Here is a 19053-nt window from a genome sequence, read left to right as displayed (position 1 = left end):
GAAAATATGCTTGTTTAATGGAAAAACAGGTATTAATATCTGTGTCTCGTAAAATTGAAATCTCGTATATCGGTAGCTCGCATAACGAGGGATTACTGTATATATGGTCTGATTAACAGATTAAATCGGACTGATTAAATCAGCTAAAGAGTTGATCGCCAGTGTTGCGGTTTTCCTGCGGAATTGGGCTACTTCAAAAACACAGCCGCGGGAAATATTAAGGAGTCACAGGTTGATAATGTAATTAGATTAGTGGTATAACTTTAAAAGATTGAACTGTTTTCATGTTTGCAATATTGTTTGGGATACAGTACTAGCATTAGTATTTCAATAAAGGGATCACGCTGTAATTCGGTTGCTGGTCTGGTATGCATGTTGATTTGTCCCTTCAGAGCGTCCTTACGAATTTGTTGATAGTGACGTGTGGATTAGCTGTACTAGGGCTTGTAGCTTTTATCAAATTTATACAAAGCTTTTGTTTTGTTTGTTTTTTTATGCATAGGCCTACGTGCTAATAAGCTTGCTTTCAGTTAAAACAAACAACTGGGCTTTTTTTTTTTTTTCTAAAGTGACTTTGGCTATAAACTCTGCAGAAATCTGGCAACCCTGTTGATCTCAGATACATTTTTTTTATACAATTTAATCATGCATTAAAAGTGCATTCTGGGTAGAGAAAGAAGTGTGCTGCTATTTAGGGAACTGCTGATCTGAAGCGAGCGTTCTCTCTCCCAGAAGTGGTAGGACACTGGTTTTAAGCTTGTATAAAAAGGAGTTAAAGTTGTGTAAAAATCATAATTGTTGTCTTGTTTTGTACAAGGATTGCTGATAGTGTGCTATGGATGTATATATGTATTTGGAACTGGAATGTTTATCTGCGTTGATTTAAATGATTGCCAAGCACGTGTCTGTAAAGTTACTTGTGTGCTTTGTAACCAGCTGTGGTAAAATCCGGCGTGGCGCATTTATCCTGACCAACACAATAAACTGTTGATTTAGTTATAAACCTCCGAGTGTTTTTTGTTTCTGCGTTTCTGCATTGCTAAAAATGTTGTTGTTTAGGGATTACCCCAGAATGGTTAAACAGTACTGTGCTGCTCTGGCTCTAGGAGCTTGTGGGAGTTATCAGGTCACTAAACCCGTTTAGGATAGAATGGTCACATTTCTAACATTTACTAAAATAAAAATGTTCCCAATGGGCTTTTTTTTTTTTTAAATTTATTTTTTTAATAGATTATTGATTTTTTAAGTATTACTATGCAGGACAGCCACTACAAGATCGTTACCTTTATTAAAAATGCGCACTGATTTAATCAACTAATGCCCATAAAATTAAACAAATCAACATTTTTAAACAATAAATACTCTCCACTATATTCTTCCACATACAAACCACATTTAAAAGAACTGCATGACTGGCATTCAACCTACAGCAGTGGCCATGAAATATAGGGCCATATTTTCAATAATATAGTTTTTCAATTAATTTAAATTGAACTGCAATGTACAAAAGCTGAGAAGCAAACAATGTGAGTACTCAAGAGACCTTCAGTTTTTTTTCAAGAGACCTCTAGCTTTGTAAAGGTGTTTTTCTCCTTTAAATAAAAAAATAGGTGTTAATAAAAGATATTTCATAAGGTTGACTACCTCAGTTATCTTTGCACTATAAAGGATATAGAAAAGCCTATAAAATGTCCCAAGGACACTACAGTCTGCTGTCAATAAGGGAAAATGGCTGCACAAAAGTAATAACAGCAGGCATAAAAAAGCATTCACTGCATTTAGCAGCCCCTTGGCTGGAATGATGTCTTGCAGACAACAAAAAAGTATGTTTTGTTTAATGCTTTAAAAACATTCAAAGTTTGCATATTAAAAGACTAGGCTCAACTAGTTTAGAATGAGTTAGCAACCTGGCACTTCTCCAAATTATAGTATTTATTAATATAATATTTAGTACTTATTTTCTACACTGAATAGCAAAAGTAAATGAAATTGACACGTGTATCATGAGCTAATTTAAAATACTTTTGGAAATTAACTATTATCCTTTAAAATGTAAACGTTTTTTGGGTAAAACATCTGTCTCCAAAATTCTACTGATCTCTGGCACGGGTCTCTACATACAGTAGCTAAATTAAAGCAGTGTAATGTTCTTTGCTGCACAGAATAAAATAATAACCTGATACTACCACAGACAAATCCCTAAAAACATTGTCACTAATATGTCTCCTGTAACAAAGATTTCATCTTTAGGTTAAAGTAACTTCTGAACAGTGATTATTTTCACTTCTACTGTATTTGATGGTTTTCTATGTAGTCTCTAATACTGTGACAATGGTTTACTTAGGAGAAAACTATTACACTGAAGACTGATATCATTTGCCGTTAACAAAAAAATTGTTAAATATCACAGATTAGCTGGGAAAACATTCACTCACCTGGTCAATTTCCATTAGCTTGGGGAAGGCCCCAGGCCACTCAATGGCCACCTTGACTATGTCAGCCGGTGGTGGCATTGTAGCAGTATGGGGGGGAGGGAGGGGGGCTTGCCAAAGGCAGAAAAGTAGTCTTCAAACCAACAGGTGCCCCAGTTTCGTTCAAGTCTACAGGGAAACACAAAAATAACTTAATTACAGACAATCTTGTGGATAGACAAAGTGAGTAATGCAGTATGGCATATTCCACCAAAAGCACAAATACTTCTTGCTCCCCTGCCCCACCCAATGTTAAAAAAAGTCTCTGAAAACCCCATTTGCTAATTTTGACATTCAACGAGTTGTGTTTTGAGTTCTACAAGTACTGTAGTACCATAGAAATGTTCTAGTCATTTTTAAATATAGTGATTGTACTACTCACAAAATCGAGTCAGTGCTTGCAAATTCTGTCTGTGACTGGTTAAAATCTCATAATATGCGCAAAAATAGACTTAACTATTGTTCCAACATTCTTAAATCACAGGGCAATTTTCTCCCTCTGACATGTGATTGGTTCACATCATTGTCAGCCCCGCCCCTTTTCAAGGAGCGCCCTCGACATCCACTCAAAACAACAAGATAAAATGGCTGAATGAAAAAAAAAAAACACTGCTAAACAGCGATTCTCTGACTTCTTTTGTAGTATGTTTTGTAGTTAATTTTCTCTGACAGAAAATTAATTACAAAACATACTACAAAAATACAGAGAAAAGCTTGGGGTATGAACTTCAAAAACATGTGTTATTTTTTTATGTTATTTAGTTATTTGCTTATACTGTATCAGCTATATTTAAACAAAATACTGTAAAGCCATAAATATTTGCAACCAAAATATTTTGCGAATCACACCCATAAAACCTATTTTGCATCAGAAATATTTGCAAGCTGTTGCCCAGGTAGTTGTATATTACTTCATTATATGTACAGCTCTAAGACATTCGTCCCAAAAACACGTATGTTTTTTTTTTTTTTTCATACATGAAAAACACATAATAAAAAGGCTCACAAATATTTATGGCTCCACAGTATATAAAGTCATATTTACTATCCAACCTTGCCTTTCTTATTTTGACCGACTCATATTAGAAATGTACTGCAGAATCGGCTCATAGTGGAAAATTAAATGCCCCTCGGAAAAACTATTGTTACCTCCAGCAGCTTCGGGCATTATAGTCCCCTGTCGATAATACTAGCCTTCTTTCTAGTTAATAATTTTCCATTATTGCCTCCCCCCCCCCCCCCCCCCCCCCCTACAAGATGCTTTATGAAACCAGCTTAAGATTCAAAAGGGTAGGCATTAGCAAAAATATGTTAATTCTGTGGCAACATTATGTGTCACAGATGTCTGAGTAAGAGGGGTCCTGCATCTAGCAGATGCTTATGGTCCTTAAGCATGGTGAACAAAACCACCCCAAAGCAAAACAATTACAAACAAAATGCTGATTGATGTATGCTGTAAGGATTCAACAGAGTTTTATTTTTTTGTTATTTATTTTTTAATTCAGGATTCACTCTAGACAGGATTAAAGACATAGTACAGGATTCAGTATTTCATTTACTGTAATTGTACTGTCGTATTGTACATGTTTAGTCTTAAGGGACTCTTGATTTCTACAGACATCCCAAATTGAACTAGAGAGAAATTACTATTCTATTTGAACCTGATTCTGAGAAGCACATCGGATACTAATGCACAATGCAGATATAGACAAAAGGTCATGTGTACTGAAGGACAAGCACTAGCCACAGCTCTTAAAAACTAATGCCAGTAAAACACTTTTCTGTGATCAAATTACATTTGTTTAAGATACTGACAAATAAGCCTATCGTTTATGATGTATATAGCCCTGTATAGAGAGATGTACTGCCTTTTATATATTTTTTTTATATAAGAGTTGGACAGTCTAATTTATAAACTAAGTATAGTAAACCAGCCTTCTCATTTCCAGCCGGCGGCCAGCTAAATTGCTGTCTACTTTGCCAGATGAGCCACCTATGTTCTAGTGAATAGTATTCAAAATGTTTATTTAGTTCCAGTAAAATACCGGCACTTTCCATAATGCAAGCAGAATAAAACATTCCTTCTTTGAGGGTATTTGGTTTCCAGGCTTATGTTTCCATGGACACCGTGAATGAACCAATCAGTTTCAAGCTTACAAGCGATGTTTGGTAATGCAGGCCAAACTGTATAATCATATACCCGAGTCAGTAACCGTACAGCAGAGTTGACATTTTTTTTAAATAAAAATAAATAAACTACAAAACAACCTATGTTTTCTATGTAAGATCGTCTGTTTTACTCGAAGTGTACAAGATACAGTGAGTATATGTTATAGCATTGTAAAATGTCTCTTGCATTGACTAAGAAAATAGATCTGAAACCTAGCATATGGAATTAATTCAGGAAACAATATTCCCATTGTACAATTAATGAATATAACTGATTGTTTTATTTTTATGTGCATTGTTTTGCTGATTCAGTCTTTATTAAAAACACATATATCAATATATAAGCTACAAGATGTACCGGTCAGATTTTTTGAGCATAATCAGTTGCTGTAAAACTGTGGTAAAGTAATATTATTGACATTTACACAAAATGCAGATAAAGTTACACACATGTACAAATATGCATACGCACATACTGTGATTACCTATCTATGTTTAAACAGGCACAGTACTTAAGTTTGGGAATTTATTTATTTATTTATTTATTTGTTGTTTTTTTTTTTGTTTTTTTTTTAAGTGGTTGCCAATTATTTTTATTGTTTTCTCCCCAATTTAGTAATGTCTAATTATTTTTAGGCTCAGCCCACCACTACCACCCCTGAGCTGATTCAGGAGGGGCGAAGATGAACACACGCTGTCCTCCGAAGCGTGTGCCATCAGACACCCGCTTCTTTACACACTGCAGACTCACCATGCAGCCACCCAGAGATACAGTGTTAGGGACAACGCAGCCCTGGGCAGCTTACAGGCAAGGCCAGACCACAGGTGTGTGGTAAGCCAAGGACACCCTGGCCAACCTAGCCCCCCCCGAGCAGTGCTTGGCCAACTAAGCATTGCCCCCTGGGAGCACCCTTCCTCAGTCGGCAAGGGAATAGCCTGGACTTGAACCGGCGATGTCCAGACTATAGGGTGCATCCTGCACTACACACAGAGCACCTTTCACCTTTTAGAAATTGCTTCACATTTTTCTCTTCTGTCTCACTTAGTATTATGGTATCTATATAATGTGACATTGTTTATTGTTGTGCCTGAAATATAATTTCTGGTTCATTTATGTCTGGTTCTTTCTTTCACCACTTTCTGTGTGTAATTATTGCAAAACCAAAAAGGAGTTTGCTTAAATATCTGGACTTTACTTTAAGATGTACTGTGTGCAAGACAGGTCTGTGGTTTTCTGAAATAAATAAAATTATTTTGTAAGGAACTTTAACTTGCTCTTTAAATCTCAACGCCTAAAATCATTTAAAAAAATGAACAAAGTTATGCACTTATTTTGAGTCCCCATTAAGACACATATTTAGGCCCAGGATATGTAGGATTTAGACCCCTACCATCTGTGTTACGACAGATTAGTTTAGCACAATTATTATCCGTGTATATTACCAGCACATTGCCAAAAGCAGCAATCCAAAACATTCCATACAGTGTGCCCCTAATGGTTATGCACAGGTAGTGAGCAGCTGCAGGCACACAATCTGTCTGGATACACAGCAATAAACTACAGCATATAAATCAAGGTAGTATCATATGATTTTTAAAGAGCTTGGATGTAGCCAGTGACATCAACATGATTTAAAAGACAAGACATTCAAAAGAGAGTTTCGCAAGGGCAGTCGCACAGATTTTTTCCCCTCAATTCTGCCTTGAGAAAAAAGTTGTGCCTGCAAGTTGTGACAAACTTTCTGGCACCTATTATACTCTACATCACTGGAAATTTCTCAAATTCTGAATGGAGCGCAAAATCTAGAATAAGATCGTCCATATTTTACTATGATAGCAGTGGTAGTAACATCTCCATGTTGTTCACCTGGAGTAAAAGCTGCTGACTTTTTTCCTCCCACTAATGTTGTGTTAGTCATTTACTCATGGCATCGGATTCAAATCAAATGTGTTACCTCAAGATGTGGGTGGCAGGTTAGATTTAGATTTTTTTTTTTTTTTTTTTTTTTTTTTAAAGTGAACCAAAAATATTACCTTCGAAGTTTTGCACAGGCGAAGCAGAGAGCTTGACCCTTTCTTGGTAATGTTGTGAGATTTTTATTTTTGGTTATTTTACCCCAAGGTCAAAAGTCAAAAACTCTCTTATAGTGTAACTTCCTTTAGTTTTCTTTCAAGATAAACTTTGACCCCTTGACCTGATCAGTCTAAAAATATAAATTTGAGCTTGTTTGCCTGAAACAACCTCGATATCCTAGTCTGGTGTAAATCGGAGATGGTGGGGTTTAAAATCCAACTTGTTTGGGGTGATTCATCGTGGAATGACTCAATTACTTTTTAATAAATAGACTATAGCGATGAACTAGTTATTTTCCCTTTTGGTCAGCTATTAGATTCTCTTCAGTAAAAAGTTGCCTTTTCTTTGCCATTGTCCTCAGAAATACACCTGCATCAGTTAGGTGTTGCCTAAGTTGCGATTCATTTAAATTTAAGTGCATTTATTTCCACAGCCTTGCGATAGTAGCATTTTCCCTGCAACTCTTAAACTTTCACAGAATATGCAAGATATTTTCAGTGCAAGCAGAGGTGTATCAAAGTAGCAGAAATTCACAAAAACTCTGAATATCGGGCCCAATGTTCTTTTAAACTGAGCTTATGTAGTATACTTTTACATTTAAAATCTTATTGTAATTAGAGATTAATATATATATATATATATATATATATATATATATACACACACACACACACACACACACACACACACATATATATATATATATATATATATATATACACACACACACACACACACACACACACACACACACACACACACACACACACACACACACACACAGGTGCTAATGATCATCAATTCAGTATGTAGGTTGAAACATAATCATTAACTGAAACAGAAACAGCTGTGTAGGAGGAATAAAACTGGGTGAGGAACAGCCAAACTCAGCTAACAAGGTGAGGTTGCTGAAGACAGTTTACTGTCAAAAGTCATACACCATGGCAAGACTGAGCACAGCAACAAGACACAAGGTAGTTATACTGCATCAGCAAGGTCTCTCCCCGGCAGACAGGGGTTTCCAGATGTGCTGAAGCTCTTTTGAAGAAGCACAAAGAAACGGGCAACGTTGAGGACCGTAGACGCAGTGGTCGGCCAAGGAAACTTACTGCAGCAGATGAAAGACACATCATGCTTACTTCCCTTCGCAATCGGAAGATGTCCAGCAGTGCCATCAGCTCAGAATTGGCAGAAAACAGTGGGACCCTGGTACACCCATCTACTGTCCGGAGAAGTCTGGTCAGAAGTGGCCTTCATGGAAGACTTGCAGCCAAAAAGCCATACCTCCGACGTGAAAACAAGGCCAAGTGACTCAACTATGCACGAAAACACAGGAACTGGGGTGCAGAAAAATGGCAGCAGGTGCTCTGGACTGATGAGTCAAAATTTGAAATATTTGGCCGTAGCAGAAGGCAGTTTGTTCGCCGAAGGGCTGGAGCGCGGTACACGAATGAGTGTCTGCATGCAACTGTGAAGCATGGTGGAGGTTCCTTGCAAGTTTGGGGCTGCATTTCTGCAAATGGAGTTGGGGATTTGGTCAGAATTAATGGTCTCCTCAATGCTGAGAACTACAGGCAGATACTTATCCATCATGCAATACCATCAGGGAGGCATCTGATTGGCCCCAAATTTATTCTGCAGCATGACAATGACCCCAAACATACAGCGAAAGTCATTAAGAACTATCTTCAGCGTAAAGAAGAACAAGGAGTCCTGGAAGTGATGGTATGGCCCCCACAGAGTCCTGATATCAACATCATCGAGTGTCTGGGATTACATGAAGAGAGAGAAGTAACTGAGGCTGCCTAAATCCACAGAAGCACTGTGGTTAGTTCACCAAGATGTTTGGGCCAACCTACCTGCCGAGTTCCTTCAAAAACTGTGTGCAAGTATACCTAGAAGAATTGATGCTGTTTTGAAGGCAAAGGGTGGTCACACCAAATATTGATTTGATGTAGATTTTTCTCCTGTTCACTCACTTTGCATTTCGTTAATTGATAAATATAATCTATTAACATGTCTATTTTTGAAAGCATTCTTACTTTACAGCATTTTTTCACACCTGCCTAAAACATTTGCACAGTACTGTGTGTGCGTGTGTATGTGTGTGTGTGAGTGTGTGTATATATATATATATATTTTTTTTTCTAAATTATAAAATATATTTCTGGTCATTTTTAATTCAAAACAATGAAGATGCCACCAAATATTCACTTATTACATTTAAAAAATCAGGACAGAAATGTCACAACCCCTGCAAAGGACATATAGGATGGTGTGGCAGGGCAGGGCCCTGTCTGTAAATAATATTGTTGTGTGGTGATTTGGTGGTGGTTGGCAGGGATGGGGTTAATTTCCTATCCCTGCCAAAATACATGCGAGAATGTGGCTGGAGCTAATTGAATAATTGATAATTAGGCTCCAGCCACATGCTATAAAAAAAGAGGAAAATCCTTTGTTTGGTGGAGGGAATTTGGGAGTGAAAAAGTTTTGTTAGTTTTTTGTAGTCAACATCATAGTATCGAAATTAGAGCACGTCAGTAGCAAAGGGTTAAACATTGAAAACATGGTGTTCCTTAAGTCGGGCAATATAATGTTTCTATTAGGGTTGGTCTCTGATCAGGTGGCCACAACCTGTGCCAAACAACAAAATGGGATGAATTTATTTTTCTGTGCTTAGACATAGAGAGAAAATATTCAAAGTTATAGCTATGATGGCATAGAAGATCCTGTAAACTGGCTGTAGGAGGATGCAGTATGAGTCCCTTGGTACAGTGCATTTTATTGCGATTGCCAAGGGCATAACCTGAAATTTAACACACAATACTTTTATACTCATGCTTTATAATGAGTCAAGCTACAGTATTTTGAAAAGGATAAGGATGTTTTGGATAAGATTCAGTGAAGGCCCTGCCCAGCCTGAACAGTTCTGTTTAAAACTTTTGTTTTGGCCCTTGAGCTGGTTATTTTTGTTTCTGATTATTGTGTTTGTGACTTGTTTTTGTTAAACCTTTTATTTTGCTCTGTGAGCTGTGTTTTGTTCAACTTTTTCATTTACTTTTGTTTATTAAACAGTGCAGCCGTGCTTACACTGCAGTTTCCTTGTCTCCGAGTCTCCTTGCCTGCCGATACCACCTGGGCCTGCAACGCTATCCTGTCACAGGTGGTATATCTAATAAAGAAGTAAAAATGTTATCAACATTCATGCACATTAGTATTAATACAATAGGTCAGTAGGTGTTGCATTTAGAGATTCACTCAGAATGTATTGCACAGAATGTTCTGAAGATACAATATGCATAAATACTTTAAGAAAGCCAAACAAAAGACAGACATACCATGACCTAGATTTACAAGAAGTACCATGAACATGTGTGACAGAAAGACAATCATTCTTGGTGGTAAATCTCCCTCCCGACTTGTGTGGGTACTAAGTAACGGGAACAGAATACTCTGGACTACTTGACCTGACACTTCGTTCCGAGGGTTAAAAGGAAGTCTGTCATGTAGAAAAGAAACGGAGCTTGGGTACATAACTCATTGATCCGGAAGGTAAATAATGTGGCAGCCGCGGATTACAGGACCGGCTGCAATTGCTTACCAAGGGATGACGAGACAAATAGGGGTCGAAGCGATGTATCTGTTCCTTCATTTTGGTTTGAGCATTTAAACCTGTAAGGACCCGTGAGAGACCCAGTGATAAAAAGTACAGTGAGTGTTTTGTTTTGTTTGTCTATAAAATTGTTTGTTTGTAATTATTAGACAGCTAACACATTCCAGAGCTGTTGCTAAGGGCCAGCACAAAACCCGGAACAGCACTTCACTTTTGTCATGAATAAACTGGTGCCCGTGTTTGTACATTGTGGGAAAGATACATGTGTTTATTATTTGGGACTGCAACCCATTTGTTTGTTTCCAGTGCAATACATATTGTTGTGTACTGCCTGGAATTATTGTTTGGTCACCAGACTGCATCACTCCTGCACCTGTACACAATCAACCACTTTGCCACAACATGATACTAACACTGTGCTCTTGTGAACAAAAGCAAGGCATCCTTGTGCAAAGTCTATTAACTCAGCATGCCACCTCATAGTATTAGCTTGTGATGGAAAGTGAAGATCACCAACAAGTTATGTAGGAAACCCTCATAATCCGTTAAGTGCAAGGTTATGGTGGAATGCATTCTGAATCTTCTAGGATGAGAAGGTCAGAGAGCAAAATAAAATAAAAGTTTGGTTAAGATTGGTGCAAAACCAATCCAGTTATGGTATTCGCCATGCAGAGTGTGGCAGACTGGCCGACAGACACTTAAATAGTTAAATGAAATGTAGAATTAAAATGTTAGTAATATTTACCCTATTGTAAGTCATGAGATACAGTACAGTAATCCGTCAGGTGTCTGCCAGTCACATATCTGCCATGATGAAGCTCTTCAGCAACATTAGTTTATTAATGAACAAAGAAGATTAGTTCAGAGATTGTCGATCTTACAAAATTTTCGGACACTGTGTTGTCTGCATGTGTGCCGTGAGCTACTATTGCTGGTGGTGTCACGTCAGCTGTTCAGTGTGTTGATTTGATACGTAAATAAATCCTGTTTGCCTGTGGGTCATATCAACTTCAACCTGTCTCAATCTCCTGCCTGTCACTCCGCAGCGAATGCACGCACCCACATGACAGACGCCTACTCTGTTACAAGCATTAATACTTATATCTTTCTAAACTAGGGATTTAGGGGAGCTCCCTAATAAAAGCTGACTCTCAAAACAGTAATTGTATGAATATAGTAATTGTTACAGCTGTGTATAATGGATTTAAACCAGTATTCATTTATCTGACTTTTTGCATATCCACCCTTCCTCTGGTCCCACCGCAGGTCAGACACACGATGGATTACTGTACTTTACAAAAGCACTGATTCTATCCATGTGACAGTTTAAATGTGGATGCATTATATAGACTAAATTGGTATTCCGCTAGAATGTCTAATAGTCAAAGAAATGTTTATTATAAAATATGTATGCACTCCAACAGTACAAGAAGTATATATTGGATGTATAGGGACACCCTTAAGGGCCTTATTGTATCTATAATCCAGGTCAAAACAGTGGATTTGAGAGAGAAAAACAACAGAACATTATTTATTTAGATACACATTTAGAGGATTAAAATATGGGCCTATTGTGAGTGCATTGCTTTAAAGGATGAAATTGTGAGTCTTGACAAGCATGCTATTTGTGACCTAAATCAGTTTTTAAAAATAACCTTTCTACCCACAGAACAGTAGTTCTTACTTTGATCCTTTTCAAAATACTGTAGCTTGACTCATTATAAAGCATGAATATAAAAGTATTGTGTGTTAAATTTCAGGTTATGCTCTTGGCAATCGCAATAAAATGCACTGTACCAAGGGACTCATACTGCAAAGTGAAGCATCCTCCTACAGCCAGTTTATAGGATCTTCTATGCCTATATCTTTGAATATTGATTTTCTCTCTATGTCTAACCACAGAAAAATAAATTCATCCCGTTTTGATGTTTGGCACAGGTTGTGGCCACCTGATCAGAGAGCAACCCTAATAGAAACATTATATTGACCGACTTAAGGAACACCATGTTTTCAATGTTTAACCCTTTGCTACTGACGTGCTCTAATTTCGATACTATGATGTTGACTACAAAAAACGCATCATATCTCAGCCGTCCAACAAGCAATTCATGGGGAAAAAAAAAATATGAGTCATAGCCATGACTACGGTGAATGCCTCCATGTAACTGGTTTAGGGCTGGGGTGGGACTTTTTTTTTTTTTTTTTTTTAAACCATTACAGCCAAGTTCAACGAGATACTCACACATTTGAAACGTCTGGATCTCCCCTTCTACACGCCCTAAAAGTACCGATCTATAACTCATCCAAAAGCTAACAATTGGGAATAATTAGATTTTTTTTTTTTTTTTTGCAGGGCAGATGATGATTAATACAAAAAACTAAGCTACTGTACATACATCTGCGAGCCCCCTTATATATATATATATATATATATATATATATATATATATATATATATATATATATATATATTTGTTTTACTGTTTCAATTATAGTTTATTTTATATCCTGTTTTCAATTATATTTGTTTTTATTTTATGCCCTTTTATTTATCATTGGTTAATAAAGTACAAACAGAGAGAGATGCTTTTATTTTATTTTTATTTTATGTCCTGTTTTCAATTATATTTGTTTTTATTTTATGTCCCGTTTTGAAAAGGCGGAACTAATGTAAACGACTTACATGCATCCGATGCCTAAATAACTTGGGTGTAACTTCAATATTTGAATTATTATTAGTGTACTTTCCCTAGGTTTTTGAAGTTTCTGTGTGTAAAACGATGGATAATTATTTAGATGTAGTCATTACTTTTATTATCTTTTAGCTATTTTTTTTTTTTTTTTAATGGTAGCACATTTGTCATTTGTTTTGTCTTCTTGTTTTTTTACCAATACTACCATACTGTATTCGCAATTTTTTCGTTTTGAATAATAAGTGTTATTTCCTAATTGCTTGTGCCTCAAAAGTATAGAAAATGGCTATTATTCCCCACAAACTTTGCTTTTGTGACCAGGACAGTGATATTTCAAAATATCACTACTTCCAATGGGAAAACGGGCAAATGTGTGTCTTTTCGTTCACATCAAGTCAGAAAAAAACAACATATGAATCCAAATTAACATGTATTTATACTAAAGTAATACAAAAATGACTACAAAAGATTTAGAAGAGAGTAGTTTTTCGAGACTTACGATTATACTGTATTTACACACATTATATATATATATATACACACACACACTATATATATATATATATATATATATATATATATATATATATATATATATATATATATATATACACACACACATACATATATATATATATATATATATATATATATATATACACATATATATATATATATATATATATATATATATATATATATATATACACACACATATATATATATATATATATATATATATATATATATATAAATATATAAAACATATATATATTATATATATAGATATTATTTACATGGGTTGTATATATATTGAGAGAGATAGTGTTATTTATATAAACCATGCAAGGTTACGTTTCCAGTTTCATTCGCCATTTCAGCTCTTTTTTGTAAAATACACGCATTACAAAACCCTGTATAGCTCTGCAACTATACAAGCAATTTCAATTCTGATTCCCGATTTGAAATCCTCGTAAAATTGTGCAGCTCCTATATACTACATACAGTAGTTTAGAAAAAATAGTACATATGTGTTTAACAAAAATTATTTATTATACAATTTTTAATATTTTTTGGGAGGCGTGGCTTGTGAAAAAATAACACATCCCGCAACCAATATCATTGGAAAAGTCTACTTAATACCTTTCTGTTGATATACTGGGTTTCAATTTCGGATTTACGGTTACTACAAGCGCCAACACAAAGTTGTCATATATTCACGCCCAAATATGGTCATTCCCTGTAGCGGCACAGGGTTAACTGAGCTCACTCTCAAGGTTATCCAAAAACAAAGTGGGAGCTCTACCTTTTGGCTGAGCAGACTGCTGGAGGCTAGATCTCCTTCAATTTTTTTCCATGTCTGCAGAGTAAACCTTTGAGTGAAGATTAACGAGTGACATGGCTACATTTGTGGTCCCAGAGCCTAAAGGGTATATGATCAAAACTCATCTGAATTTGATTAAACTCTAGATGGATGTCTCAACAAACTCCACAGACTGCCACTGAGGGTCACAGTGACCTACTTTTTCATGGCGCAGATGCCTGTAATGTATTATTCAGATCCTTGGGGAGGGATATCGCATGTTGCCCTTGTGCAGATACTATATATACACTACAACATCCCACCAAGTGCAGTCCAGCCTATCAGGTTCCCAACATAACACCAAGAACAAAACCCATACACACTTACTAGGCCTGTGAGCAAAAAAACATGTTCTCACCTAAATCATAATATGAAGGAATGGCATCTCCGTTCAAATGGTTTCTAAAAAAAAATATGTGAAAAGGATTTGCATCCTTGCATCCCACCACAATGCCGCAGCTCAGAACATCTGTCCTTCCCTAAAAAACTCACAGCTCCTGTACAAGCAACTACAAACAATATCCAAAGAATTGAGCAGCATCACCTAGTAAACTTGGCAATGATTACCACCTGTGGTAAGAGTGTGTGAAAGAACAAGAAACCTACAACACCATACTTAAAGCCCCCGTGCTTGCACTGTATTTTTTTTTCTAAAAGAAAGAAACAAACTGTCCATTGATGTTACAAAACAAGTACGAAACAATTCAAGTGCATATAAATGTCCTTGGATTCTGTGTTACTTATTTGCAGTTTACAATATTTATTATAAAAATATATAGAATTTAAATAAGAGTGGTGTAAACTTTAAACTGGTGGAATAGCAGTTTCTTTTATACTGTATCGGAACGACCCGGGGTTTATACTGTTACACCTCCAGGATAACGATAGTTTTCCTTGGGGCAATAATTTTCCACTATGACACTCCTCTCCAGTCTTTACTATATAGCCATTTTATAACCTCCAATCAGAATATTGTAACTATAATAAATGTCAACAAAATTGTAGTGACCACAACGACATTTAACATCAACAATCCTACACTCCTTTTTTAATAAACATTCACATACGTTTCTGTTACCCATCTCGTGTCACATTTCAAATCATTAGCAACAGATACTTCCCTAAACACAGATGAGCTGTGTCAGTTACCCACAGTGTAATGCAGCGCCACTTTTTCTCCTTTCCTGTTATAGAACAGAACAAGAAATTCAGTGACTAGACAGTTGACTGAATACTTTTCCTTATTTTCTAACATTTCTACTTGGTGGTTTTGTGTGAAAGCTGGCAAAGAGCATGTCAGTATTTGTTTATTGCAAGTACGGTACAGCATTCACTCCGTTGTTTGAATATGTGATTTAATTTTTTTTTTTTTTTAAAAAGTGACACTTATTATAGCAGCAGTTTATTTTATATACCGTAGCCAAAATAATTTACTCCGATATGAAACTTGCTTTTGCTTTCATTATGCCTTGTATTTTTAGTTATAATTAATCATTTCTGGATGTGTTTTAGACTCCAAATGGTGCTGTTTTAATGGTAGCAACAGAGCTCTTTGAAAGTCTTTTTACCGTGCTTTTTGCCATCACACCAGAGGGAAATTGGGGAGAGAGTGTGTGTTTGAAGTCAAGTACATTGCATTAAAAGTACTGCAAAGCAGTATCTGCATTGCACATGCTTCTTCCTCACTTTCTGATCTATGTCAAATACTGTAGCTTACATAATGCATGCTACATATTCCTGTGTATGCAGCATCCATTGAACCAATATGTGTATGTAGTATATTGTACAATAACTAATAGTGGACATGGATAATACTTAAATCCAAGTCAAATAATTCAGGACTGAAGCATAAAAAATAGCTCCTCTACTGTATAAGCTTGATTCCCAAAACTATTTACTCCAAAATGTCTTCAGCTTACTGTAAGGAAAACATAATTATAATTCTAAAACATTTAAAAAAAAAAAGGTCTTGGACTACTTAAGTCATTAAATTACATTTCCAAGTTGTTTATTTTTGGTTTGCTAATTTTAATTTAATTTTCTCCTTTCTGACCAGAGTAAATGGCTTTGAGAATCTAGCTCAGGGCTTAAAAGCCTATCTCTAATATCAGTAACTCATGTTAGACAGAGAAGCACAGCATATCCTGTTGCACTACTTAGCCACCAATTGAGCTATAACTTGAAAAAAAAAAAAAACTGTTATAGTATGCTGCTCATGGCATGAATTTCTGCACCTTTGTTTTCAGTGTCAGTTGAAAGCACTGCGCTACTACATTCAAATCTAAGGACGAAATCTCTGCAAAACACAAAGGTTGAAATAGAGTAGTTTTATGAAAAAATGTGCTTGCTGTCTATTAGCATTAACATGAAAATCAGAAAACTATTTTGTCTGTTGCTGAGCATTGAAGAAAACATCAAGAATCAGCACTGCTAAAACAAGCATTGTACAAGTTAATATACCAGTATTACAAGACAAAATGAGATTTGAGCAATACAGTGGAGCCGTGATCTGACTTAGGCAGCAGATTTAAAAAAAAAAAAAAAAAAAAAAAAAAAAAAAAACTAAAATGTCCAAGAATATCCAAAAAACAATGAAATCACACCTGCACTTCATAGACTCAATCTGTTTTTTAGATTTTAGTTTAAAATATATTTAAAAAAAAAAAAAAGGCATTCTAAATTCTTTAAATTTAGTAGTTTGATGTTTACAGTACACATGCACCCTAGAAGTATACTTCTTATATGAACGAAGTAACGGCATTTGTAGCAGGGGTCACAAGAAAGTATTACTGATGGAATTCATTTCTAGTACAACTGGTCATAGATATCAGCAAATGTAATTAAGCAGTGTAATAATATGGCTTTAAAAAAGAACTTAGAGGAAACCCAGAAACAAACTAAAAAGAGCCACACCCTACATCCCCGAATCAGCCAGCTTGCTAACTCTGTAGGCATTTCAGAAGCTAAAACAGGAAATCCTGTTAAACGACACAGAGGCATTGCATATTATGTCAGTCACTATTTAAATGTATCAAAAATGCAACCACTGAAGACAAAAACAAAAACAAAGCAAAAAAGAGGGTGGCTTAAAATCCTGTTCAGGTAAAATTATTTTTTTTGTGAGTATTATTAGAATTCAAACTTACATGCTCAAATGCAGAGGTACCTCTTTCAGTTGACCTATCCCTGTGGCGTTACAAAACATTCACAGAAGGCTTGAAGCCGTTTGACGAAAATAGGAAGTAGGTTTATATCACTGAGGGAGGAAACTGGTCTGCCAGTAAAACAAAAGCGGCAAACTTTAAAGAAAGCAGACAAGAACAGGTGACAGGAAGTGCATTAAGAGAAGACAGCAATAGGGTTTTCAGGCCCACAATTAAATCAGAAAGTCCCTTTCCCCATGTATTTTACATCCAATGTGAAGGGATTCAATAGCTGAGATATATCAAATATCAAAACATCAATGTGATTTAATTCAGTTACAAACATCAATGTCAATCAGCTTAATAGACAAAAAAGCTAGAAGTGCTGGGCCTACCTATGATTTGAACTCAGCATTAGACATGAAGAGAGTGGGGCTTGATAATCAAAATCATGGCACTAGAATTATTATTATTATTTTTTTTTTTGTCCTGACCAGGAATGCACTAGATGGTCTCACTGATATGCACGAGTCTTCAGAATTAGGAAGAATAGGCAAAAGAAACATCCAGCCACTGCTCCAGATAAGCTGCGAAATGGGTGTTTTAAGTATTGAAAAAATATTTAATTACATATGATACTTCAATTTAATGCGTGAACAATACACATAGTAATTGTGCTTCACAGCTTGAGTTCGCATGTTATCAAGCTTCTTGTACTTCGCTGGTTTCCGGGGGCTCAATGGTCAATTTTGAATATATTGCATGCGGTAGGTAGAGAATGGATCATACAAATGCTGGGGCAGCTAAGCGCAGGGAATTGACAGAAACACATGACCAACAAGTCCAAGTTTTCAATAAATAAAATAAATAAATTCATACCAAAAAAAAAAAAAGGATGGTCAAATCCATTCACTTCCAATGTGTGCTTGTGACTCATGAATAAGCGACTGTATTCGTGATCATCAAGATTTCTCAGCGCCATCTTAACAGGGCGCGAAATAACCGACAGCACTGGAGGCAACTGCCACAGTGCCCAAGCCACTTGTCACAACGCCTCTCAAATTAAAAAAATTATAATAAATTACAGCAAAAGTTGCCTGTGAGCCTGTCCGTCATTGCCGCCAGTGTTCCTCAGCACCAGCACATCTGATCTACAGCCCATTCAAACTAGCTCGGCGTCAGCTGGGCCGTTCTGTCACAATGACAATGACTCGTTACCATAATGTATTACTGTTGCCATTCTTTGTACTGTGAATCTCCCAGCACTAAGCCACGAGAAAGACATAATGTACCATTGGTTAATGAAGTACAAACAGGGAGGGACGATGTTAGTCTGAGCTCAGTATGAGCTCAGCACAAGCCGGAACTGCACTGCACTGTCACCAAATAGCCTGTTATCACCCACCACAAGCACTACTACACAAACCCGGGACTGGTGACCGTGTTTTAGTATTGTAGGGCGGATAACATTTATTGTTTGGGATTGTAAACCCGTTGGTGTTGCTCCGCGCATTACACATTGCTGTT

At 36.2% G+C, this 19053-nt stretch overlaps 1 protein-coding gene across 7 annotated transcripts in view; it reads right to left on the bottom strand.

The window, feature by feature from the left end:
• LOC121314769 (engulfment and cell motility protein 1-like) overlaps positions 1–19053 on the bottom strand; it is a 154749-nt gene that overhangs the window by 121015 nt on the left and 14681 nt on the right. For 6 of the 7 annotated variants that reach the window (XM_041248419.1, XM_041248422.1, XM_041248421.1 and 3 more), the window contains exon 2: positions 2436–2600. In XM_041248419.1, coding sequence (XP_041104353.1) covers positions 2436–2513 — 78 coding nt within the window. In that variant the 5' untranslated portion in view covers positions 2514–2600. Of the gene's footprint in view, positions 1–2435; positions 2601–17529; positions 17655–19053 lie in introns of those variants that run through there. The other variant, XM_041248420.1, reaches the window with a different exon arrangement.

This window comes from Polyodon spathula, chromosome 4 (assembly GCF_017654505.1).
Source record: "Polyodon spathula isolate WHYD16114869_AA chromosome 4, ASM1765450v1, whole genome shotgun sequence".
In the NCBI taxonomy this organism is placed as follows: domain Eukaryota; kingdom Metazoa; phylum Chordata; class Actinopteri; order Acipenseriformes; family Polyodontidae; genus Polyodon; species Polyodon spathula.
Note: the sequence above shows the minus strand (reverse complement) of the source record. Positions and strands in the feature narration are given on the sequence as shown.